Here is a 24,258-nt window from a genome sequence, read left to right as displayed (position 1 = left end):
AAAACCTCTTTGCAAGTTCCAAACACAAGTTATGGCCGAACAGACTTGAGAACAGGAAGGTATGCACTGGATGAAGCATTCACCGCTTCATAAACCAATCAAGCATGTATTAAGGAATGGTCTTCACAGGTGTAAATTTTATACAAGCCTGAAAAGTGCAGCCATATCGTGACACTGAAGGTATTTGTTTCTGGGCTTCAGTACACTTGTACGTGATGGGTTGTTGTTGTTTTGCATGTTTAATCTCTGTCCAGTTCGCTCTGAATTACGATTAGCTGGTGTCACATTGGATCACAGTTTGTATACATCTGTTCGGTTGGCAAGTTTGTCTCATTCTTGATACAGAGATATTCCTCTAAAACGTATTCACATGTGTCAGGGGTTGAATGCTTTGATGAATAGTCGCATTTGCTTGGTATATTATGTTTAATTGTTTTAGAAACAAATCGCTTTGAATAGGAAGGGTATTTAATATGTTTATCTAAAATGTGATGCCCTTTTGTTGCCATAGTGTGAGAGGCTGATGGTTCCATTTTCAATTGGGTCAATGTATTATTTGTTTTGTCTGTGTGTGTCAACTATTTTGTAATTCTTGTGGATTTTTTTCATATTTGATATTTATTAGTTCATTTGTCAATTACCCAATAGTTTGTATTAGATCATTTATAATTACTTGAAATGATTTTTTTTTTTTTTTTTTTTTTTAATACTCCAATTTTTTTTATCTCAACTTTTCAAATGTTGAGTTCTAACTCAATTTAAAAAATCAACACAGGAAGGTAAAAGAAAAAGTAAAAAGAGAAGACACATATTAATTTTGTATTTGGCTTAGAACTTTTTACATCATAATAAAAATAACAACTTGCCCCTTATTGCATATCTCTCTTAAAAATTCATTGTTATAGAAATCAACTATGAAATATATATAATTTTGCAATAAACAATGTGTTTGAGGAATAATGTTATTTCTTTGGAGAAGCTTAATGTGTAATAATAAATAATATAAACAATGAGTATCTAAAATAATTTATATGCTTACTAATTTTGATCTAATAACAATTAGAATATGATATGATATTATCAAATTTTGATTTAGTAATTATATATTGTTGTGGCAACTTTCTAAGAAAAATAAATAGTTGTTTTTATTAATTATGATTGGCATTGTTTTAATATCTACTAATAAAATCTAAACATTCATGTGTATTTGTAACTTATTCAAGTATGGGATAATATTGATGTTATTGTGGTATAAATTTATTTTCTCCTTATTTTTGTTTTTGCTTTAGCTTATAATCTAATTTACTAGTTGCTAGTTTATTTGAGAATTAGCTTTTAGATTGAAAAATAACAAAATTACGAAAAAAACATTAGGTTAAAGAGAGTTATAATAAGTAATAAGAGTAATATCAAAATCCTAACCACTAATAATTCTTGTAAGCCCAAACTCTAAAAATTTAAAACATACAATTAAAAGAGTAGATTATATTGAATTGGTTTAGAAATTTGAATAGGAAAGTGAGAGCCACATGATTCCTATTAATACTAGACAACATTGTTTTGTTTTATAAGATACTATCACCAATTAATATTGTTCCTCAAAAACTTGATTGTTTTATATTTAAAAAATATTATACAACATTTTTTGGCTCATTGCAATACATACATAGTTTGTTCAACTATGGTCTTAAGTTTCTTCTTGGCTTTGCAAATTATCAAAATTTTCATCATTTTTTAATTTATTTTACATATAAATAATTGTAGTTCTAGAGATTAAATAATTATCTATAAACCACTCAATTCAAATAGTTTAAAATAATTTATTTTCATTTAAAACCAATTGTGCACTAGCTTCACTCAATGTATTTATATTTTTTATTAAAAAAAGAAAATCTCTTGCATTCCTTGAAAAACCTAATCAACATCCCCCAGCATAGATATTTTTTATTCCAATCAATGTTATTCCACACATAAATTGCAAGAAATTTGCAACATGTATTGAATCAGGAAATGTCCTTCACATTTCATTATATTAACAAAACCATAACAATTGTTTTGTAATTCTTTTTCTCTTTTGTTTGTCTTTCAATAACAAATTCCAATAAATTGAATTTGATTAAGATTGTCTCTAGGCTCATCAACATAATCTCTCACTACTATCTATCTATCTATCTATATATATATATATATATATATATATAAATACACACATTACTGCTGTCTCTGATCCTTTGGACAAGTGTGGAGAGTAATAAGAACAGGTTTCTCAGGCCGTGGAACTTCTTGATAACAACACAGACATTTCAATCCTAAAATTAATGAGGAAACAATTGCTTTATGGGCAGCATTTCCTTGGATCGTGCTTGCTAGTTTCAACACTGCTATACAGTCAACAAAGAAGATCAGAGCATGGTCTCCAATCTAATTAAACAAACAAACGAACAATTAAATAAAACAAAACAAAACAAAAAAATGCGACATGACGCGTGGGTTTTCTTCCAACCTGGATTGCTTGATACCGTGTACAATCTTCTTCGATCCAACATTTTTCAAGGAACACACTCGTTCATTTGCAACTCTTTTGTCTCGTGTTTGTCAGAATTTGCAGTTGGTGGTGGCACTGCAGCAGAGCTGAACATTTCCTGCAGGGATTACACGAACTCGGCTGTAGAGACTACAAATGAGGATGGGCTTGCTGCTGAAGCTTCATGGTCTTCTTAAGGACTCTCACATAAACATAGGAAGCCGTGCACCTCGCTTCTGAGATCAAGCTCCATGAGCCCCCCTGATGCGAAAAGTGCTGCCCTAATGCGTCAACCTAACAATTTTTACAGTCTGGCTTGGATGTTGCTATCAAATACACGGAGAACTCTGGCATCGCTGTTTTAAAAGCACTTCTGAACGTGGGACATGAATGAGCCTACCTTTTTCTTGTCGAGAGAAAGACTGCGGATCTTGAAGCTAGGTTAGATCCACGGTGTGAAGTCAGGGCTCAGGCAAATAGACCCATGTTGTAGACACCACGAATACAACGAGAGTGAAGATCGCAGAACAACGGCGGCGGTCGCCGACTTTTGCAGCTGCTGTTCGAGTAAAGTAACGGAACAGCAGTCTCGAATCAATGACAGTGACCCACTTGGGCACCTCATTCCTCCTCCCACTGCAGCCTCACTTCGCGAGATCAGAACAGTCACCCTTTCTGAGAATCTCATGCAGCATTCAGACCCAAGGAAACTTGTGTTTCTACAAGCACCTACCAATGATCAGAGCGAGAACCGCATCTTCATTCACTCACAGCGTCCTGCCTACTGCTTCCGAACGTCTTCTTCCAGTTCTCATAAAGATCAGAATGTCTCAATAAATGTATTGACTCAACTCCGTCGAAAATCAGTTGCATGCTGAGATTTTAACCAAATTGGAGAGCGAATGTTTGCACTTGGATTCGATGGACCTGCAACAGAGACGTAGAGAAAACAAAGGAATTCGCAAAATAGACGAAAGACTACGATCCGGCACCGTGACCTAGTCGGTGTCTGAAACACACCCAAGCCCGTGGCAGTTACCGCTGACATGTCCACGACTCGTCATCTGTAGCCCTAGCCATGAGGTCCGAATTGATGCATAACCCTAAATCCTGATTCCTTACCTCCTCATTTCATTTCATCTCATCTGTGGGTGGTGGCAACCGTCAGCGCAGCTGCTGAGGGAAGCAGAGGGAGCTCGTAGTTTTCACAGCTATGGCGGTGGCATTTGCAGTGCCACAGGTCACCGAGAACCTTGAAGGATGGGGACCTGATGCGGGCTGCGTGCCATTGCAGCTGGAGCATGTGCCGTATGCGCCTTTCAGTAAGGGTGACCGCGTAGGTCGAGCGTCGGATTGGACGGGGCAAACTTTCAAGTATAACAATGGTAGGTGCTGTCGGCTGTGGATTCTCAGAATGGTCTTCTGCTCCTGCGTTGAGTAACGTAAGGTCCTCGAGGGCGATTATACAGCTCTATTCTGCGGTGTACTCTTGTCAGGGGCGAGGTTGGAGGGGCAAGTTTGGAAGTTTGTAGTGTTGGATTGAACTGGCACAATGTCTTGATGAGGACAAAGATCATTGACGTTTTGTGATGCATCTGGTCAGGTCGGTTCAATGATCGCAATAATACCGGCGGAGCCTCCGTTTTCAACTTCTTTCACAATGAGGACGAGGTATGACTAACATTTTTCAAATCTGTGACCTAAATTATTTAGGTTGTGACTGTGATTCGTACTTTTGATGTGATCGGCGATGTTGTCTATGTTGGTCTGTGCTATCCTATCCGCTTCAATTTTATGATTCCTCTTCTTGAAACTCACTTCTCATTAGTGGTGATTGGTTTTCATCTCTAGGATTCTTTTCATTTGGTTGACACACGACCCCCTCCTCGACCCAAGTACGGTGGACGCAGATTTCAGCAGGTATTCCCAATTTCAATGCACTCAAATGCATCAGACAAGATAGTAGTCCAAAAGTGATGCAATTTTTGTGAAAATACAAGCACCAACACCCAGCATTGTGAGTATTTTAATTAGCATTTTCATTTCCTCGCAAGGATCTTTATGCATTCAAAGTATCCTGTGCGTGTGGCTTCGAGTTGATCTCTGTCGTTTTAAAATTTGAAATGTATTTAACTTAGTTGGACTCACTGTCTCTAAGACGAATCTGCAGACAATAGGACACTAGTCCTGAGTTAAATTTCGCATGTATCCGCGTTATGAAATTCACTGGGTTCTGATTCTTGCAATGCGTGTTATGTGCGGGATTGCAGCGATTCCAGAGGAGAGATCGGGATGAAGGCAGGCGTGATGGTGGTCGCGATAGTGGTGCTGGTGCTGACAGGGAAAGACAACGCAGAGAAAGATTGCAGCAGCAAAAGAGAGGACAGTGGAATGCTTACTGGCAGGACAAAAATGCCCCTCGTATTGTTTACAATAGCTCGGTAATTGCCCATCTTAATTTATCGACCTTTTACATTTATTCAAATGCTCCGATAGAAGGTCACGGGTATTTGCATTCTCAATTATCCAGATGCTTCACATTTATTCCTTTTTTGCAGCTCTACGTGTATCAATTTGGTTTTTCTACCTTGACTTTCTTACTAATATGGAATCTACTTTTTGGTTCAGGTGGATATTCGACCAGAGTGGGCAGTTCTGGAACAGATTCCTCTTACAGCTCTTTCCAAGTTGAGCTACGAAGTGGGAGAGCCGGAGGACATGTAAATTCTACATCATTCCATTTTACACCACCTGTGTATTGATGTGTGTCTTGCGCTTCCGAAGTTGTTGAGATTTTGATTTGGATGTTTCTGCAGTACAACATGCGGATCCTTGGAATATTATGACAAAACATTTGACCGTGTAACACCAAAGGTCTGTACCCACTTATTTTCTTGGTTTATGATGAAGAAACCAAGACTTCGTAATCTGCCTCCCGCTACGTGAGATTTTTAATATTTAAGTAGTACCAAGTAGTATTGGTTATGGCTGAAACTGTTGTTTGGACCGCACAGACGGAGAAAGCATTGGAGAGGTTCGAAAACCGCACGTTTTACAAGGTTACAACTACTGATGATCCTGTCATCAGGTGTGTTCATCTTTCATTTTAGCATCATGCCTTCGCAGAGAATACATGGAAGGAATTCTCTTCCATTTTTCTTGATTCAGTTCCTTGTTGCGTTGACAACGCGCCCATCGCATTCCCGGCATATTCCTGTTACTCTCGAAACTTACTTTTAAAATGTCGTTCCTACTCCTATTACTTCGTTGTTATTGTTAAATGGTTTAAATCTGTGGATCACTTCAGGCGGTTGCTCTTGGAGGACGAGAATGTGGGTACTGTATTTGCTACCGATACTATTCTGGCCACACTTATGTGCTCACCTCGCTCAATGTACTCATGGGATATCGTTATCCAGAAAGTGGGCAATAAACTCTTTCTTGACAAGCGTGATGCTTCCTTCGATCTCCTCACTGTAAGTCGCACCATCAACACGATTGTCGAATTAGGGCTGGAGAACGTTTTTGATTTAGTTCCATGGGATGTACATTTGAAAGATGTGATTATTGTGCCTGCATTTTATTGTCGAGAATCGTGTAAGATATTTATAAAATCCCGACCTGACAATTGAATGGTGTATGTTCTTACAGGTTTACGAGACTGCACAGGAGCCTATTCCTGAAGAGAAAGATAGTATAAATTCGGTCCACTCGTTGAGCCAGGAGGCCACATTTGTTAATCAGAACTTCTCTCAGCAAGTTTTGCAAAAGGTGAGAGTTGTCTTCATTTTCAAGTATTATTTCTGATGCTCCAGATTTTCATGTGAAAATTGCATTGAATCCAATACATTTGAAAGTTCTACTTGTTGATGAGTATGGTTCTCTTGTTTATGTGGCTGCGTTTATTGTTTTATTTTTTTCAAAACAGGAAGGAAAGAAGTTCGAATTCAAGGAGCCAAACCCCTTTGCTTCGGAGAATGAAGAAGTGGCAGCTGTTGCGTACAGATATCGGAAGTGGAAATTGGATGAGGTAAACCACAGATGTTCACTGACATGCAGTTGATGTTCATGTTTACTTTGATCTAGAAATTATGACCAATATTATAAATATACCTGATTAGTTGTCTCTGAAACTTTTCCAAGGCAATTATTTGTCATGTGAATTGAAACTTTGGTGATGATTATGGGTGTGTAGGAAACGACCTTGGTGGCCAGGTGTGAGCTTCACGGTGTGGCAGACGTGAAAGGTTCAGAGATCCTGTTGACAATTAATGCATTGAACGAGTTCGACTCCAGGATCACGGGTGTTGATTGGCGTCAAAAGATTGAAAATCAGCGTGGAGCAGTGAGTGATTTCGTTCTGTCTTCTCCATCTAAATCGGTTTCAAATTATAATTGCTGACCAAGATGGATAATTTCATGTGCCTACTGGTATGGTACATTTTGGTTTTTAGGTTGACTGTATTAATTCAGCTACGATTCTCGTAGTGTTTGATGAGTAGCTGGCATATGTACGCAGGTACTCGCAACTGAGCTTAAGAACAATGCTAACAAGCTGGCCAAGTGGACAGCTCAAGCTCTCTTGTCAGGAGCTGACCAGGTGTGTCTTTGCATCTCAATTAAAGACCTACATTGAACTATTGACCTCAGATTTGACTGGCTTAACCGGGATCAAATTGATTAAATCGTTGCTTATCATCGGGAGGCCTATGATGGAAAACCCAAAATGATTCTGGAGGTGTTTTGTGAAAGTCTGAGAAAGGTAGCTAGAAGCAGCAGCATAACCCCGAGTGAAAACTGAACCTTGTGTGCTTTTATTGATGTAGTACACAGGGATTTATTGACTTTTCCATTGTGGATTTTCCTGTATGTGTGTGCTAGACACGATATAGTTTGTATTCCCATTATATATATATGTCCCTGTTTTTAGCAACTTAATATTTGCTTGCTGGTTTGTGAAATAACACATTATGATTTCTAACACAGATGAAGCTAGGGTATGTTTCAAGGGTGCATCCTAAAGACAACTACAACCATGCGGTGCTCACTATGCAAGGTTACAAGCCCAAAGAGTTTTCTGGCCAAATCAATCTTAATGTTAACAATATGTGGGGCATTTTGAAGGTTCGTTTCTGTTACTTATGCTCTTTATTCTGGCCTGTCGCAGTTGGATGTTTTGGTGGATATCTTAGGGCCATAAAGCATTCTTATGAAGTTATACATGGTACTTTACTTAAATGTATCGAGGACTTAGATATTCAAGCTTCTTCTTTGGGACATGAAATTCTGTGCAGACTGTTGTGGATATGTGTATGAAATTGGACGAGGGAAAGTATTTGTTGGTGAAAGACCCCAACAAACCTATCGTCAGGTAAATCTCCTAGAAACTCTTTCTTCATCTTATTGCTGGAGCTTAAGCTCGGCAAAACATGTTTCTCAAAATATCTTGCTAAACTATCTGAGAAACTTTGTATGGTGAAAATGAGAATCCTAAAATGAGGATGGGAATTTGTCGAACTGTCGTTTTAGTAAATATTATTATGTGGCGATCAAGTGCCCACCAGCTAGTGCAGGATACTGTAAATATTGGTAGATATGTATTGTAGTGATGGATTAGCTTTTTGCTTTATCACTTTACCATCCTATGCTTGTGTGACTGACATGCCGTTTCTTCAGGTTGTACTCTGTTCCGGCAGATGCTTTTGAAAATGACTATGCCGAAGAACCTTTGCCTGAGGTCAGACCTAAGCCAGCTGTTAAATGATTGTTAAAATCCCAATTTTTTTTCCATCCAGTGTCTATTTCATATAATCTTTTGCTTCATATTGTCAGTGGGATAACCCCAGCTTGTTGAAACCCATGATGTGTTCGTTGTGAAATGTAGGATGAACAACCACCCCCGCCTCCTGTAAATGACGACAAACCAGAGCTTGCGGAAGAAAAGGACGCAGATGAGATTTGAAGTTATCATCCTCATAAGTTATCGAGATTTTATTGCACCTGCATGATTTTGATTTTGTAGGCAATTCCGCCTTATACACTTTTTTAGTGCATGTGGCAGAGACGGCTACCTTCGAGGCTTTAGCCGCGAAGATTTTGCATGAAATGGTTGTAGGATTTTTTGTAGGTAATGCGAGTAGAGTCTAACCTCCACAATATGTCATTTCACAACATGTATCTCCATAATTCGATATATTTTTTTATGCTACCAAAAGATCGGTTTAACTATGATCATTTAACGACTACGCTTTAAAATCTTTCTTCCGTCGCGCGGTAAATTTATATTAAACAAGTGTATAACAGGTTAATGTTTTCTTTATCTTTAGTGGTGTATCTTTGGGACTGGAGTGTCCTTGTACGGAATAATCTACAAAGAGAAAATTGGATAATTTGAGGATCTTCATTTTGCTTTAACCAAACGTTGCTGTACCCTAAGGCATGCCAGGACACTGAGTTGAGGTAGTGCTGTAATTATGCATTTAATAAGAAACCTCAGTTATAGTTGAATACAACTGTTCACTGGATATCACGTTCACCAGAATACTAAAACTTTGAATGGATAGATTCAACTTTCTACAGTTAAGCCTCTTCGTGTGAGACCATATTCTTCTCTGAAAATACTGTAGTTTCGAGCTAGACAAATTGCAAACATATGGAGTAATCTAGGTACAGCATAGGTGTGACCTGAATACTTTATTCATATCCAAAAGTTACTCTTCTCTTCGTCGTTCAGGTTTTTATATTCACATGTGTAGCCTAGTTTCAGAGAGTTTAATTATTATTTGAAATTAGTCATAAGACAGTGATTGCTAATTAAACACGTGCCATTAATTAAAATCTATTATTGGATAACTTTAAATACAAGTAATATACATCATTCTGTACAATACTGTGATATTCCTATCGTGATAGTGAAAGACTTACTTTTAAAAAAACCTACTTTATTTGAAATTGTGAATTATTTCCACAACAACAGTATGAGTGTGGCTGGAAAAAGAATGATACGTTTAAATTTGAATATTTGTGCTGATGAGTTGTAAGGCTCATGCTCACTTCATACAATAGTACAAGGGCTGCCTTAGCAAGCTCAACTGAATGGAGCCGCTTAAGACGATGGATACAGATGGGGTCATCGTAAGAACCGACTCCAGCATATACAACCCAGCAAGTAATTACACCGACTCATCTTAGAAAACAGGGCAACCATTTCTTGTCACTCCGGGAGCGGTAGGGCAGGCTGCAAGTGGACAATTATCAAGGTTTTCACCCCACCAAGACATATTTTTATCTTCTAGCTGGAGCACAAAATATAGAAGCACCCCCATAAATGCTAGTCCTGCGTCAAGAGCAGCGGAGAGAATATAATTGTAGCGCTGCCACCATCCCTTTCGGTATTTAAACACTAAATGATTGAAGATATAACCAATTAAGAACCACGATGTGTAGTTCACTGCTGTGGCAGGGGGCATCATCCCAGTCGCTCCTATAAGAACAGGAGTGTAAATGTAAGTGATCCACTTCTTGTCTGGAAAGATCTTGTGCAATACCCAGAATGGAACTGGTGCCAGAGCTCCAAACAAGAAGAACCAGTTTACAGCATTGTAGAGTCCAAGACTACCGAACATACGCTTGGGCCCTATGAGACCCCATATCACTGATGCGTCATAGAAGATGGTGTCACCAGGACACGTCCAAGGACTATTGGCAGGAAGAAGATCTTGTTGACATATGTCTGGGACGGATGTTAATAACCACCATGCAGTGCCAAGGTTCAAGACTGCAGCGATCACTGTTCCAAGCAACTGCATAAATGACGAAAGTAGCATTTTCACTATCGGTCTCACACAAAAATCGTACAACACCACTTCACAGGAATGACAAAAGACTCAAACACCTACGAAAGAATAATGATACTGCAACTTCATACTCGGATGGGCGAAATAAGAAATACTTCACTTGTTCTCATTACCTTAACCAGGAATCAAGGCAATTTCAATTGAAAAACTTATTCAATTGAGGGATAATTTCAACTAAGATGACAGTTTTGAACATGCCTTTGAGTGATGCCGAACGTCAATGATTTTAGACCTATCCGGCGAAGAATTCAATTTGTACAAGTTATAAAAAAGAACAGGGCCTGGAAGATGCAGAATATTAAGACTTAGTACCTGAGCGTGAAACATAGCACGTGGAGGAATTTTCATGTAGTGGCCCAGCTTAAAATCAGCGAGGAAAGAGACAGCATGAGTCATACTGATATATCCATACGTCTTGAAGCACACATTCGCGACAGGCCTACCAGGGTATATGTACCCGATCATGTACTCAGTAATTATGTTAAGCCCAGGTGTCTGTAATCACATTCCACGCTTAAAAACATTAATTGTTTGTCCTCCGAAAAAAGATTAAATGTTCGGTATGCAATCATAGAGTAGTGCTAGTGTAAGCAACTGGGAGAATAAAACCATAAAGAAAGGCTTGAGACATTCGATCAAGGCATGTATAAACTGTCACAGGCGAACCGACGAAATGGAAGCTCCAATCTATCCTTTCAGAATCGGGTGCACTCACTATTTATGTACCAATCATGTACTCCTAAACCATCAGAATCAGATGTCAACAACTGTTTGCAAGAAGGCACATTCATAACGACGTACCTGATTAGTAACAGCAGTGATCACCCCAATAGGAAGTGTGAAGAAAAACGCCAGTCCACATGCAAGAAGCACTCCCCACCATCGTAATTGTAGCTGCTCATTGTACACTTCGCATGCTACAATGGAGACAAGAATCATCACACCCAAAATCCCGAGGAACCACGCTTGAGGAACTTCTTTATAATTTTTCATTAACCGAGTGTGTACATCAGGCTTTTCTTTTAAGCTCGACTTGCTCCTTTGCCATATATCCCTGGCATACATACATCACTAAACTCATCAATTTAATTCGCTTCGAAATTCTGCATTACATACGTTCCTCGTACACTCATGCGTAACACTTGTTCTGAATAAAAAGCAGTGAAACAAGAGAATGTCTAAAACTTCGCGAGTCCAACAGACAAACCACAGAATCAAATGACCTGTCGAAAAAAACTGCGTCAGGAAAGATTGGATCTGATCCTAAATCCGAAGCCACATCAAAGTCTTACATTGAGGGTGCCAGTTGATCCATATGAGCAGGACAGTATTGTAGATTCTCTTATTCAATCCATAATAATAATACCAAACCGACATGAGAGGGAATTGGGAAAAATAGTACCAGCCATGAAAAAGGATAACATGCGACAGAGTGGCCGTAAGAGCAGCAAATCCAACTCCATAAGTAAAAGCGAAGAATGTGCTCAGATGCAGTTGCCCATACTCATCGTAGACAGCCTCATTTAGTGCGAAATTTTCATCAATAACCTTGTTGATGTCATATCGCTGGCCATCACTTCTAAAGAACATGCCTGAGAATATAGGAAACTTCTTCGCACTGTAAAGATTGTTGTAGTAAGCGATGGGAGTAATCACATACATAACGAATAAGAAACCAGCAAATACGTTTGCTATAGCAAAGAAAGGTGTAGAAAGTGGGCTCAAAAGATAAGATGAAACGGTCGCCCAATCAAACGCAATTGCACCAACGCCTAGCCCTTTCAATCCTGATCCGATTTGGTGAGCCCTTACAGAATGGGGCCATGCCCAGCAGACCCATGATAACGATGACAACATGGCAAACATATAGCCGGGAAGGGCATAGTAACCGAAGCTGCAGGTCAACGCTATGAGGAAGAATTGGATGCGGGTTACACCCCCTTTTGGTCGAGGATCCTTTTCGTGTAAAGTTCTGCATACCAAAAAAATAATGAGAAAATGATAAATCTCTCATCAAAAATAATCACTCTTGTATGGTTATACATCAAACTCTGACTTTGGCTCAACGACTGAATATACATGCATGATCTTTTTGTTTCTGGCTTGGATACAAAAGGATAGTTTACGTTCTTGGATTCAATGATGAAGACACAGAAGGGTAGTCTCGAAGCAGCCACCTTCTATAAAGAACAAAGCACCAACCTTACGTCCGTCAAATTCTATACTGCAGTTAGAATATTCGTACAAACAGTTTGTTCAAGATCGAGCACAATTCCCACCTGAAAAGAGAGACTTGTACAAGATTTTGAGGCCACCACATTTGAGCAGGTTTCACCAGATAATCCCGAAATATCCCCGCCCACCCATATCCAATCATCTGCAAAGCCAGGAGTCAAGCATATTAATGCTAACGTGGAAATTCGATTCAGAAAGTGATCCAATAGTTCTTTTGAACTTACCACGCTCATCCTGGTGACTTCAGATAATTAGGAGCAATGTGGCACAGAGCTGAAATCTCAGAGTCGGAGTTAAACTACGAATTGAACAGACATAAAGCCAAAGTTCACATTTAAATATCCAAATATGAATCGTCAAGATCCACAAAAGGATGGGCATCAGAGAAAGAAGCTGCACAACAAGACGAAGGGTCATACCTGAGTCGTTATGGTGATTAGCAATCCTACAAAGAATGTGATTTTTTTCTTGTAGTAAGCCTTCACAATGGTAACAATTGAAATAGCATAAGCGCCTCCAGCACCCGAGTTTGCAAATATGGTTATGAGCACATGTTCCTTCACGTTAAAAGGTCCAGGATTCATGGTCCACTCCAGATTAGTGAATGGAACTTTAAATTTTGTTGTTGGTAAAGTTGCCGCCATGAAACGCCCTAGTGGCAGAGCTGCAATTTGAGCAGAAGTTGCACTGATGATAAGTGGCTCAGCACGGTAAGCAAAAAACTGGTTGAGAAACGCAAGGATAGCGCATGATAAAATTCCCAATGTCCACATTCGGAACGTATACACTGGGGTAGATGGGTCATCAAGAGTAGACACCGTGAGGGCCACCTCCTCAACAGGAGATTGATCCGGAACAGCTTCTTCTCCATCAAGGCCCTTGAAATTGTTCTCATCAAATACACACTCTGATTTTCCTACATCATCAGCCAGACATCTTTTTGAGTGATCTAAACCAAGGTTCGACAAGCCTAACAGAGCCAAAATTAATATTCAACAGAGTCTTCAACAGTTAAGATATAAACAGGATGCAGTTTTCATGCCAATGTTACGACACAGGTTCAATTTTCCAGACTCTCGAAAACCTCTACCCACGTCCTAAGACTTTAAATGAAGTTATTACTAGAATAAAGCTACTGCATGTCTAAAGAGTTAAAATAATCCATCAAATTGCGGCGAAAAAGTGAGAAGTTTTCCTTAGTTGGGCACTGGAGTTTTTCTTGGAAACACAAAGAGGGAGGTTGAGTAAGAAGTTTCTTAAAAACGCACCTGTAGGTTTCACCGGAGACTCATGGTTGTCGTTAATGCCGCTGTCATGGTGCTCCAGATTGGTATCCTGCTGGTTGATCGTAGTGACGCCTTGCGTCGAGGAATCCTGGACTAGCGAGGCATTATCTCTCTTCGAAGCCATCTCAATATAATCGTATGCCGCCAGCAAGAACTGATGCCCCTGTCGCTGTAACTTCCTAAATAACTGTCGGCTCCCCAATCAACCACTCCAACTCTCCATAATTTCCTCTGCCTGTAGTCTAGAATTCATGCCCTGTATAGAAGAGCAACTGCCGGAGTAAGTTTTCCTCATGATCACCGCAACATCTCTTCTCTGCCACACATTTCCCACTCCACTGCTGAAATTCTCTATCTTCAAAATGTCGATTATCGGTAAATGCAATTTTTGGCTTAGACCCCTGGGTTAGAGCTGCAGAAGGGTCTCCACACCCATCGTCACGGTAACGTTGCAACTCTGCAGAGTATTCTTTATAAAGAGCAGTGATCGTCAAGCGAGTACAGTGCGGCAAGGTCTAATCAGAGATTGTCAAAGTTCAAAAGGACATGGAAGCGATGAAAGTAAACACCCGTTTCGTTTTGATAGCAGGTGTGGGGCAGCTGCTGCTCGAGGACAAACGAATAGCCTACACATTTCTCACTCATGACCACATACACGCAATCAGTCTGACGGGGAATACAACAAGGAATCGAAGTGCATTAGCATCAACATGGACCTCGATTCGATAAAGTTCTCAACAGAAAAGAACCATCGCAACTGAAATCTTTCATTCTAATGCACCGCCTTCGATATCTACCTACCCAGTGCGGCACGTAAAGCATGCAGAGAACTGAAGGTCCACTAGCAGAGTCAGACACCCACCAGTAAAAAAATTCTGACAGTCGTGTACAATTATTTCTGACAGTCACAGACAAGAAAAAAGAAAAACAATTGTAATGAGTTTTCACACGGAAAAATGAAATGCAAAGCTGTAGCCCATTCGTTGCGTGCACCTACAATGTAAAATTGTGGAATGTTAGGAACCCATACATATCCTCGGTCCCGTAAAAGAAACCCAAACATAACAGCAAAATACTCAAAAGTTAGCTCTGCTGCTGCTCCAACATAAAAAAACAACTGACTTCACAAGATGAATTGTAGGAAAGGAAGACAACAGGGTGACAAGGGCTCCAAAACGAAACTCTAACAGTAGGATTGGGATGCGACGATGATTAGTGTTCAAATTAAGTTTGGCGGGAGGAAGTTGGAGCTCACAAGATAGTTCTTCACCGATTACTTTCGCCCGGAATGGATCTTGAAGAGTTCTGAGGCTGGATTCATCCGTCTTCGATGAATCTGATGACCTCGACTGGCCTTCAAGGTCCACAGATGCCTGACAGGACAATAAAGATAGCTCCATATTCGATATTGAAGCGATCCGTGATTTGTACGTGGCATGATTGTACATGTGGAATAAAACTGGTATGAAGTGGAAAACTACTGTTAAATACAACATGTCTCTAATGTACTCAAACTTGGTAGACACATTTCTCTGCTGCTATGTTTTGAGTTTTTCTGATTTCGAAAAGCAATAGGTCAAGTTCTTACCTACTAAACTGATTCACTGGAAGTTAACTACCTATCGCAAGATACTCCTCATCTGGACATGCCTTTACAACAGCATATTTTCTTACTTCGTTACGTGTCACACTTTGTAGCCGTCAGGTAATAGCATTCTCGCTGCTATCGGTGGGATTGCAAAACTTGAAATGAGTCAACCTGTGTACGTCAATTATGTGGAGACGGTGGAGTACAGATGTGACCTACCCTGTATGACCAATCTATGGTACAAGTAAATAAAATCCTCACAATCACAGCTTTAAGAAGTACATTGCCAGATCTGACTGGGTACCATATAGGTATGTCCTTAGAAGGAAAAATCATCCCTTAAGGAGAAAGGATTCCAAAGATAATCGGTTTAGGTTATTGATAAACTGCAGGAATCAAAAGGAGTGTTAATTGGTAGTAATTTTCTGATTAACAGTGGCATTTCTAGACCACCACTCATCAAGGCAAAGTTGGAGTTCGCACAAAATGACCTTCTCAAAGTACTATGGCCCAACCTTCGGAAGAAAGAGAAGTAACTTTTGAAGAGCCTTATTGCCTGAGGACAATTAATATTAAACAACAAAATCATATTATCAGAGACAACTGGTGCAATAGGACCTGAACACCGAGAGAACCAGGTTAGGGGATCATGAAGATGTTACTGCCACGGGAGGATACTGCATTAATTCTACGGTGTAAATATATATCCAATAATAAAAACAAATAAAAACATAAAAATATGATGAAACTTAATACTCGAGAGAAAACTACACCCGAAAGAGCACATAGTTCTTTGAATGAGGGATGCATGATCTCAACACGATGAGACAACGTTAGAATCAGCTGTACACCTTAACTACAGTAGAACGAACACAATACCAAGGACGATAGAGAGATTAAACCAGAGGTTAGTTTCCCAAATGGAAAATTGATAAGGTAAACCAGTCACTTAAAAATGTTCAGTCTCATTGTTGAATGTTGTGATAGAAGGTAACCCAGCTGCTCATCATCGGCTAGCATAAGCCCAACTTCCCATCTGGAATTGCAGTATACCCGCCAACCCTAGATAAGCTGCCTCCTTACAGAATTCCAGGTAGATGTAGATACTTCTAGACACCTAATCGGAACCCAACTTGACGCTCGATTATGGAATGCCCACGTCTTGAGCTAACTTTGTTCTTTCTCATGACTCACAGAAGAACGTGTAAACCCACCTTAAATGTACGTAGGCAATTAGATAATTGACACATATGTCATAGGGACTTCAAAGGTACAAAGGTATTAAAACTGATTAATACAAAGAGGAGGATTTATTTCCCTGAAGCAGCTGAACATTAACATTAAAAAATATCGTTGTCTACGCCTGAGAAAGCTCTCTTGAGATTCCAAGCTCTCTGCAAAAACGTCCAGAGTTGTCTCAGAAAGAAAATCAAGACATACAAAAGATTACTGAACATTTTACTCCTTGCCAAAATCGGTGCTGTAGTGTGCACTTGATTCCAGCTTCTTTGCGTCCGTAAGCTTCCGAACAGCCTGAAAAAGGGCACATGTTGGATCGTGATAAGCTAACACGAGAAAGTGTAATCAAAATTAACACTGACAAGTGGTACAAAAGATGCGATAAAGAGCAAAGGTTTGGAATAAACACAATTTTCATAGCTTTCTCTATCCTGCTTTCATTCATAAAATATTGAAGTTTCACAAACAGGTATTGTTTAGAATGATTTTAAATAACTGCATCTATTCACATAATCTTAAAGAAACAGATTCAGTCTCGATGCATGAATCTCTGATCCTGTACATATAAAAGATGAAGCCTTCACCATATGCTCAGGTATTATGTTTGTTCAAATTAGCACAATTTTAAAAAGGACCCAACTAATCCATCAAAACAGCCTTCACTCTCCTTAAAAACGACCCAGAAACGTACCTTCATGAAATCCTCTTGCACAACATAGTCACGATCAGCCCGGATAGCGAACATGCCCGCTTCAGTGCAGACATTACGAAGATCGGCTCCATTGAACCCCTGAAGTACAGAAAAGAGAGCCAACAAACAAAATCCTCTACACATTAAGTTCATAAAATGCACCAACAAATAACATTCTCAATCTCAAAAATGGCAACAACCCTTGGAATACAGCGTTCATCCAACTCAAACCTCACAGCAGAGGAGGAGCAGCAGCAGCACATGTCGAATAAAGCACGAATAGTATTATCCAACTTCTCTGTATTCTAGTATTCATATATATATATATATATATATATATATGGAAAGTAAATCAAGACACCATGATCATGAAGACAGAAGGACTGTACCTCAGCGAGTTTGACAATAGCTTCGTAATCAATCTCTCCATGTTTAGTGATCCCAGATGCATGAATTTTCAGAATCTCTGTCCGAGATTGTTCATTTGGTAGTGGAATTTCAATCTTTCGATCTAAACGGCCGGGTCGGAGCAATGCAGGGTCAAGAACATCAGGTCGATTGGTTGCCATGATCATCTTTACCTGTATCCTCGGTACATGTGAAAAATGAGACAAGATATTGGCTGCCATGCACGTGACAAAAAATTTCAGAGTAACCATAGTGTCTGCTATTATTACTAGGATAGATTCAGAATCTTAACACACCTTTCCAAGCTGATCAAATCCATCGAGTTGATTCAACAACTCCATTAGCGTCCGCTGAATTTCTCGATCAGCGCTTGTACCCTCGCTAAACCGACGACCTCCGATCGCATCAATTTCATCCATAAAAATGATGCAAGGCTGTAAAGATTGGCACATTAGCAGACTACAACGATGTATGCACAAGGACGTTCAAAACACGAAATCAAGCTTAACTCATGTAACTACCTAGTCTAAAAGAAATGAACTAAATTCAGATGGAGAGACGTTACTTGATGGTCGCGGGCATAACTAAACATCTCCCTAATGAGTCTTGCACTTTCTCCTATGTACTTGTCCACAATCGCACTAGAAACCACCTGAACAGAAACCCAACCATACGTCAGATACGGAAGCATATAACAAAAAATTGGCGTTCACTCCAATCAGAATTTTGCAAGCATCGAAATAGAGATATTTAATTTCACACATATGTGTGTTCACAAATTAAAATAATGGCAGAATCAACAGAATAAAGACATGCCGAAAAAACTTATAAAGCCCCTCCACAACTTCATTAATATTTCTAGAGTTGCAGAATACTCCACATTTACACAAAATATGTTGTGACAGCTTCAATTACTAGAAGGTCGAACAAGTTCAGCAAAAAGTCTGCTTCAATCAGATTTGATTGAGTCCTGTCAATGAGTTCAGGTCCCTCGTACCTTTAAGAAATTAGCATCAATGTTGCTGGCAATTGCTCGTGCCAGAAGGGTTTTGCCGGTTCCTGGGGGGCCATACAACAATACACCCTGTAAAAGAACACCTGTTATTACCGGCATTATGCACACTCTCTAACACATTCAGTAATCAAAACCTGCACGAGTTTGAAGAAAATAAGGATAGCTGGAGGAAGAAAACGTTGTCCTGAGTTTAACCTGCCCAAAGAGGAGACCTAATCAACTCTTATGCATTTCAAACAAAACTTGAACTTCTTAATCCATCCGATACACGCACACGCATGAAGCCCGTGGCAGAATGTAATATCGTGGAGGTACCAGTCGCCAGGAATGCATGTCAATAGGAGTAGATGACTACGTAAACTGAGTCTAAATTAGTGACAGATGGTAAAACACACCTTTGGAGGCTTAATGCCAACTCGCAGGAAGAGCTCGGGATTCATAAGCGGCAACTCAATTGACTCACGGAGCTCTCGGATTTGATCACTGAGTCCTCCAACGGCTGAGTAGCTAATATTTCCAGGGTCCTCGTGCAGCATATTGTACACAACGGGATCAACCTAACACAATCGCACAGACATGCACATTTTTTATATAAAGGCATACAATCGGCAAAGTAAGCACAGACACTGTTTAGACAGCCCAGGTATCTATGAACAAGTATCAGTTCAAAATACTACAAGAAAGCCTAACTACGAAGACAGTAACTCAAAGCACGACGAAGAATCCCAAGACAGGCAATACTTCAATACCAGAACCAAATCGCCGTTAACGATGCTATTAACCCTATACTTCAGAATGTAGGGATCACTCCGGATAATCAAACAAACAAACCCACCTCTCTGGGAAGTGCTCGCATAATCGTGAGAGTAGTCATATCCAATGCAACTCGAGTACCAGCCATCAACTTCTCTTTGTCAACCTTGTTGCGGCATCCAACCACATATCGCGGTCCACTGCTTGCCTTGACAATCACTGCCCGTACCCCAGTAAAAGACGAAATAAGAAACCATCGAAGCTTTGACCTAATCGAACAGGCCTAATTGATACACCACTTTTGCGACACAGCCATCAATTCCCACAAGGATCGACTTCCACAGAAACAATCAAACAACCTCTGCCAGCCTTACGATCCCAGTGGTCCAAAGGCGTCCAGTCCAGGTAAACAGCAACGCGAAAGGGAGCCCAAGAACAAAATAAAAAAAACTCACAGCGTTCAGAATCAAGCTGTCTCAAGACTTCTCCGATGATTTGCCCCACACTTTGCAACGCCTTGAGGTCGTCCTCTGTCTTATCAAACTCCTTCCTCGCAGCCTTCACGTTCTCTCGCACTGCCAAACCCCCAAAAAATTCATCATCCACACCCGACCCTCAATCGGATCACCCAAAACCCATCAAACACACATTCAACCCCACGCACCCTCCCGACTCTCATAACAAAAAACCTAAAAAAAAATCTCGAACAAAAACAACAACAAAGCCCCAATCACAGGTACTAACAATTCCTTAGCCGTGCATCGAGCTCCTTGTGTTGCAGAAGCTTGCGCCTGTACTCCACGCGCACCGCTTCGGGATCCGCCATAGCGCAAACGCGGCCTCAAACTCAGCAATCGTAGGTGCGGTGCGCAATCTCAGAACCTGCGCCGTGAAGGAAACAACGACGAGGGAATACAAAGACGAAGTAGACAGAGGAGGAGGAGAAGGGGGAGCTCCAAGGGGAGCTGCAATGGGCAGGGCCAGATTAGGGTTAGCAAGACAAATGGTGAGAGAGTGAGAGAGAGAGAGAAGCGAAGAGACGACACATCCCAATCCCAATTATTCATTTTTGCATTTCTTTTGTGTTATGTGGATGTCCTTTTTCATGTTGAGTGAATTGCGTTTGACAGTGTTCCATTGAAATCATTCAACATTTACATGATTCTGCTTGAGAGAGTTAGGGAATTTCTGAATTATAGTAATCAACTGATGGTCTTTTCATGTGTGATTAGTATGATGTAATTGATTTGGTTTCATTTTATCAACATATCAGTTATTGTTCATTTGGAAATTTGAATTCAAAATTATATATATGTGTGTATAAATATTTCATGATGTTTGTTGACTTGTGTTTTTTAATACATAAAATCTTGAAATAGAAAAATCATATATTGATCTATTGAAAAGTTATTTAACTGTTTGAATACAAGTATTTAGTGAGCATAGGATCACTAAATACTTATCAAACACCAATTTTAAATTATGAAAGACTTATCTTAGATAAAGTCAGTGACTTTAGTAACTGTTTTAAAAATTTAAAAATTATTTATTGAAATATACTCAATTAAAATCATTGTAAAAGAAAAGAAAACCCCATATTTCACAAACATTCAAAAAGGCATATATATTTTTCTTTAAAAAATTAAATTTTCATGATGAAATTCTTTATATATATATATATATATATATATGTATATACACACACATAGTCTAAAATACAATTGTGGATTTTGAAAAGCATTTACTGCCAAAAATAATTACAAAAGAATAAAGCTGTATAACAAATGGACAGAAAATGTGTACTTTCATAGTTGGAAAATGTATACATCATATGCAACAACCATAAAATATATGTGTATATATATATATATATATATCAAAGATGAACAATTTCACAATATTATAGTAACAACACTATTATCATCACAACCCACAAACAAATTTGGAGTCAAATACCACCACAGCTTGCAACATCTTTCTCTTAATCTTATGTGTCTCAATTACATCAACCTTGTACAAATTCATCCTCACCTTCACACCACCATGTGTTTCTATGCACAAATTCGATTTGGTTCAGTGTGGTCATTGCTATCATTTGGCCAATGTAAGTTTTAGAAGTCTTGAGTGGGCCTGTGAAGCATTTGTCATTGGCAATATGCCATGTCTGAGTCAGTCTTCTCATTCAAATTCCACACTATTTATGGTCTTTGAGATAGACTTGTATCCAAATGTCATCATCCATGTTATGATTTGTGGTTGTTTGGAAAGAACCTTTTGGATTAAATTAAGAATACTATTGTAATTGTGAAAAATAGAAAGTTATTGACATCATAATAATCAAAACAACATCAACACAATGTCAAATTCATGCAAATAGAACTGCATGATACGAATATATCAAATTATGTCATGTCAGAAAATTACAAAATCTGCAATGTACATTGATACATAAATGCGTATGAAAATGCATGTGTAACAATATGTATTGTTGTAAATGACATTCGTGGTGATACATTCAATCATACTTCACCAAGTCTGAACTTTTAACAATGGAAGTATGATGTTCTTCATTTGTAATTTAAAACATATAGGTTGTGTGTGTGGATATATATATATATATATATTAGCATTTGGACCTCTTGCTTTATTTAAGGTATAACATGTTATAGTTATCCATCAAAAATGTGATAAAAGAGTATTATTTTTTTTGAAGAATGTATACATACATAAATGGACATTTGGATGGTCTAAAATGTATAAATATTTATCTTTCAATCAAACACCAATTTTACATATTTTTGGATTTTAAAATATTAATTTTAGATGTATAATTTTAATTTTAAAACATACATATATATTATTTAGAAATAATATTTTTATCATTAATAATATAGGTTTATATTCTATTAATATTAATTTTAAAATAAAATAATATTATGTATATATATATTATTATATATATACATAATATTATTTATTTTAAAATTAATATTAATAGAATATAAGAAGTCTATATATACATACATATACAGACTTCTTATATCATTTTGTATGCAATACATTACTTATTCAATATTAATAAAATTATGTCTGAAGTAGTTTTTGTATAATGTAGTAGAGTTATATTTATTAGTGAGTACTTTATCAATTCTTTTTTATAGTTTCTATATATATATATATATATATATATACATACATACGTACATGTATTGATTTTTATTTAAAAATTAACTTTTTAACTTTTATATTGATTATAAAATTTGAATCTTTTAGATTAAATAAATATTTATTAATTATTTATTAATCAAAAGATAAATACAAGCTATATTCAAATTTATTTTAAATCATAAAATTTTAATATATAGTATAATTTTAGAATAACTTTAATAATATATATGTAAAGATTTAATTGAAAATTTTAATTGACTAGGATAAAGATAAAATAAAGAGTTTCAAAAATATAATTTAATAAAAGAGGGTTTTACAAATATCATTGTAGAATTTGTGGTGTATTACCAAGAGCCTTGATTTTGAGTAAGTAGTGGAGGATTTGTAATTTCATAAAGACAAATCTTCTTATTGCAAGACTATTCATTAATTAATCACTTTGTCAAGAACATAGTCCTTAGAACCTTCTAGAGACAAGTTTCTAGAACCTTCTAGAAGCAAGTCTCTGGAACCTTCTAGAAGCTTCCTAGTTGATGGAAGTTGCTTGAGAAGCTTCCTAAAAAGGAATATATATTAAAATCGAGGCTGAAGAATTCTTCAGTCTCGACAACACATCTCTTAGAGCTGTAGCTCACCTCTCTGGTGTTGTTCTTGTATTCATCTGATTAATCTAGTTCTTGCCAGTTCTTCTTGAACTTCTTATTAGATCTTGAGCCTGTATTTCTGTGTCCGTAACAGTTTGTTGAGACTGCACTCACCTCAGATATCAGAGCTAGTTTCTTCTTCGTTAGAATGTGGATTACCCCTCTGCTTGGAGGTGTACTAGCATTTTAGAGGTTGCGGATTATCCTCCTCTAAATTGATACTTCTTTTGTTGCAATATTGGAGTCTTATTCTTCTTGGAGAGGGTGGATTACCCCTTTTCTTGAATCTCTTAGGGCATTTTAGAGGTTGCAGAGTACCCTCCTCTAATCCAATATTGCCTTCTTATAGAGTCATTTCTATCCTTCTCTTAGAATGGCCGGAGGTCAAGACATTAGTATAACAGAAAGTTTGGAGTCCAAGTTGGATGCTATCATGAATGCCCTCGCTATGTTATCGCAAAGAACTGCAAAGATTGAAGAAGTCGTGGCAAGGCTTCATAATGATGGAGCATCTGAGATGGCACAATCTAGGTTGCACCAGCCTCAAACTTCTGTACTTGGAGAAGCAACTTTGCCTCACGTTCAACAAGCACCGCTGGTTCTACACCATAAGGAGCCCCGAGTTAGCCTTCTAGACAAGTTCAATGGTATGCATTCCAAGTTTCAAGGATTCGTCAACCAAATCAGGTTGATAACAATTTTACAACCCGAACGCTATCCAACGGAGGAGTCACGTGTTGGACTTGTTAGAACCTTACTTACAAGGCAAGCTCTATCATGGTTTGCTCCTTTGTTTGAGAAACGATCATCCATACTAAATAACTTTGAAACCTTTTTGGAGGCATTTGCAG

General features: G+C 38.4%; 3 protein-coding genes and 2 long non-coding RNA genes across 17 annotated transcripts; 2 read left to right on the top strand and 3 right to left on the bottom strand.

The window, feature by feature from the left end:
- Window positions 1-82: 82 nt before the first annotated feature.
- LOC149988018 (uncharacterized) lies at window positions 83-872 on the top strand. The gene is made up of 2 exons (XR_016505741.1): window positions 83-180; window positions 776-872. It is a non-coding gene; the product is annotated as an uncharacterized LOC149988018 (long non-coding RNA).
- Window positions 873-1,936: 1,064 nt separating this feature from the next.
- On the bottom strand, window positions 1,937-3,102 carry LOC149988017 (uncharacterized). Of its 3 annotated transcripts, none has more exons than XR_016505740.1 (2): window positions 2,925-3,102; window positions 1,937-2,800 (listed from the first exon to the last, which is right to left on the bottom strand). It is a non-coding gene; the product is annotated as an uncharacterized LOC149988017 (long non-coding RNA). The 3 variants fall into 3 exon arrangements; XR_016505739.1 differs by having other exon boundaries at window positions 1,937-2,785; XR_016505738.1 differs by having other exon boundaries at window positions 1,937-2,642.
- A 635-nt stretch (window positions 3,103-3,737) lies between these two features.
- LOC112289264 (eukaryotic translation initiation factor 3 subunit D) lies at window positions 3,738-8,738 on the top strand. The gene is made up of 16 exons (XM_024534346.3): window positions 3,738-3,909; window positions 4,128-4,195; window positions 4,376-4,444; window positions 4,795-4,965; window positions 5,153-5,244; window positions 5,341-5,398; window positions 5,539-5,612; window positions 5,832-6,000; window positions 6,176-6,295; window positions 6,453-6,554; window positions 6,720-6,869; window positions 7,044-7,124; window positions 7,511-7,648; window positions 7,819-7,895; window positions 8,201-8,261; window positions 8,409-8,738. The coding sequence occupies exons 1-16, from the start codon at window positions 3,738-3,740 to the stop codon at window positions 8,484-8,486; spliced, it is 1,680 nt and encodes a 559-aa protein (XP_024390114.1). The 3' UTR covers window positions 8,487-8,738.
- Window positions 8,739-9,508: 770 nt separating this feature from the next.
- LOC112289263 (oligopeptide transporter 4) lies at window positions 9,509-15,333 on the bottom strand. Of its 11 annotated transcripts, none has more exons than XM_090254671.1 (9): window positions 15,157-15,175; window positions 14,764-14,894; window positions 13,884-14,527; window positions 13,035-13,531; window positions 12,660-12,757; window positions 11,783-12,352; window positions 11,182-11,434; window positions 10,579-10,875; window positions 9,509-10,326 (listed from the first exon to the last, which is right to left on the bottom strand). In XM_090254671.1, exons 3-9 carry the CDS (start codon window positions 14,023-14,025, stop codon window positions 9,712-9,714), a joined length of 2,472 nt encoding a protein of 823 aa, XP_090110797.1. In that variant the 5' UTR covers window positions 14,026-14,527; window positions 14,764-14,894; window positions 15,157-15,175; the 3' UTR covers window positions 9,509-9,711. The 11 variants fall into 11 exon arrangements, with proteins under 11 accessions (XP_090110797.1, XP_090110799.1, XP_090110800.1 ...); XM_090254673.1 differs by lacking the exon at window positions 15,157-15,175 and having other exon boundaries at window positions 13,884-14,157; window positions 14,471-14,527; window positions 14,764-15,117; XM_090254674.1 differs by lacking the exons at window positions 14,764-14,894; window positions 15,157-15,175 and adding an exon at window positions 14,899-15,098 and having other exon boundaries at window positions 13,884-14,157; window positions 14,471-14,527.
- A 1,447-nt stretch (window positions 15,334-16,780) lies between these two features.
- LOC112289265 (26S proteasome regulatory subunit S10B homolog B) lies at window positions 16,781-20,557 on the bottom strand. The gene is made up of 10 exons (XM_024534347.3): window positions 20,340-20,557; window positions 20,051-20,170; window positions 19,678-19,814; window positions 19,238-19,399; window positions 18,825-18,911; window positions 18,393-18,479; window positions 18,124-18,261; window positions 17,809-18,000; window positions 17,420-17,518; window positions 16,781-17,022 (listed from the first exon to the last, which is right to left on the bottom strand). The coding sequence occupies exons 1-10, from the start codon at window positions 20,419-20,421 to the stop codon at window positions 16,948-16,950; spliced, it is 1,179 nt and encodes a 392-aa protein (XP_024390115.1). The 5' UTR covers window positions 20,422-20,557; the 3' UTR covers window positions 16,781-16,947.
- Between the last annotated feature and the right edge of the window lie 3,701 nt (window positions 20,558-24,258).

Source organism: Physcomitrium patens, chromosome 12 (assembly GCF_059467195.1).
Source record: "Physcomitrium patens ecotype Gransden chromosome 12, ASM5946719v1, whole genome shotgun sequence".
NCBI classification, from domain to species: Eukaryota; Viridiplantae; Streptophyta; class Bryopsida; order Funariales; family Funariaceae; genus Physcomitrium; species Physcomitrium patens.
Note: the sequence above shows the minus strand (reverse complement) of the source record. Positions and strands in the feature narration are given on the sequence as shown.

What these genes read in the sequence shown, in the direction of transcription:
- LOC112289264 (XM_024534346.3), top strand. Translation starts at nt 3,738, where the DNA reads ATGGCGGTGGCATTTGCAGTGCCACAGGTCACCGAGAACCTTGAAGGA. An exon ending in GTGGGAGAGCCGGAGGACAT is followed by an intron (nt 5,245 to 5,340) that starts GTAAATTCTACA and finishes ATGTTTCTGCAG; the next exon opens with TACAACATGCGGATCCTTGG. An exon ending in TCTTGTCAGGAGCTGACCAG is followed by an intron (nt 7,125 to 7,510) that starts GTGTGTCTTTGC and finishes TTTCTAACACAG; the next exon opens with ATGAAGCTAGGGTATGTTTC.
- LOC112289265 (XM_024534347.3), bottom strand. Translation starts at nt 20,421, where the DNA reads ATGGCGGATCCCGAAGCGGTGCGCGTGGAGTACAGGCGCAAGCTTCTG. An exon ending in TGCGAGCACTTCCCAGAGAG is followed by an intron (nt 19,400 to 19,677) that starts GTGGGTTTGTTT and finishes CGATTGTGTTAG; the next exon opens with GTTGATCCCGTTGTGTACAA. An exon ending in CTATTGTCAAACTCGCTGAG is followed by an intron (nt 17,519 to 17,808) that starts GTACAGTCCTTC and finishes TCTGTACTTCAG; the next exon opens with GGGTTCAATGGAGCCGATCT.
- LOC112289263 (XM_090254677.1), bottom strand. Translation starts at nt 14,025, where the DNA reads ATGGCTTCGAAGAGAGATAATGCCTCGCTAGTCCAGGATTCCTCGACG. An exon ending in GTCTCCGGTGAAACCTACAG is followed by an intron (nt 13,532 to 13,883) that starts GTGCGTTTTTAA and finishes CTGATGATGTAG; the next exon opens with GAAAATCAGAGTGTGTATTT. An exon ending in TCACTGCTGTTACTAATCAG is followed by an intron (nt 10,876 to 11,181) that starts GTACGTCGTTAT and finishes ATGTGATTACAG; the next exon opens with ACACCTGGGCTTAACATAAT.